At 61.0% G+C, this 331-nt stretch overlaps 1 protein-coding gene across 1 annotated transcript in view; it reads right to left on the bottom strand.

Moving 5' to 3' along the window:
* NHS (Nance-Horan syndrome (congenital cataracts and dental anomalies)) overlaps positions 1-331 on the bottom strand; it is a gene marked incomplete at its 5' end in the record, with an annotated part of 30079 nt that overhangs the window by 6732 nt on the left and 23016 nt on the right. Inside the window, one exon of the mRNA XM_008938355.1 lies at positions 13-331. This exon is cut by the window's right edge and continues 235 nt beyond it. Coding sequence (XP_008936603.1) covers positions 13-331 — 319 coding nt within the window. The remainder of the gene's footprint in view (positions 1-12) is intronic.

The following is a 331-nucleotide window of genomic DNA, read 5'->3' as shown; positions in this document are numbered from 1 at the left end:
CTTGGTACAGCCGGCAGCGCACGCTGTCCGGGCTGCTGCTGGCCGCTGGCGGCGCCCGCGACCGCCCCACTCTCGAGGATGCCGACATGGGAAAGCTCTTGGAGGAGAATCCTTCTGCATTGACCCTGGGGGAGCAGGGAGAGAGTGGGGACAGTGCATCCGGGCTCACCGCAGGGGGAGGCTCCTCCAGGCCTTGAGGGGCATCTGCCATCAGCTCTCCAGGAGACTTGGGCAAAATAGGGCTTTTCAGAATTTCTGTGGCAGACATCCTGTAGCTGGAATCAGATCGGCTGGCCTTTTTCAGGAGCCGCAGGTTAAACTCTTCATTTGG

Source organism: Merops nubicus, unplaced genomic scaffold (genome assembly GCF_000691845.1).
Source record: "Merops nubicus isolate BGI_N331 unplaced genomic scaffold, ASM69184v1 scaffold13114, whole genome shotgun sequence".
In the NCBI taxonomy this organism is placed as follows: domain Eukaryota; kingdom Metazoa; phylum Chordata; class Aves; order Coraciiformes; family Meropidae; genus Merops; species Merops nubicus.
The sequence above is the reverse complement of the archived record's forward strand: the minus strand, read 5'-3'. Positions and strand labels throughout refer to the sequence as shown.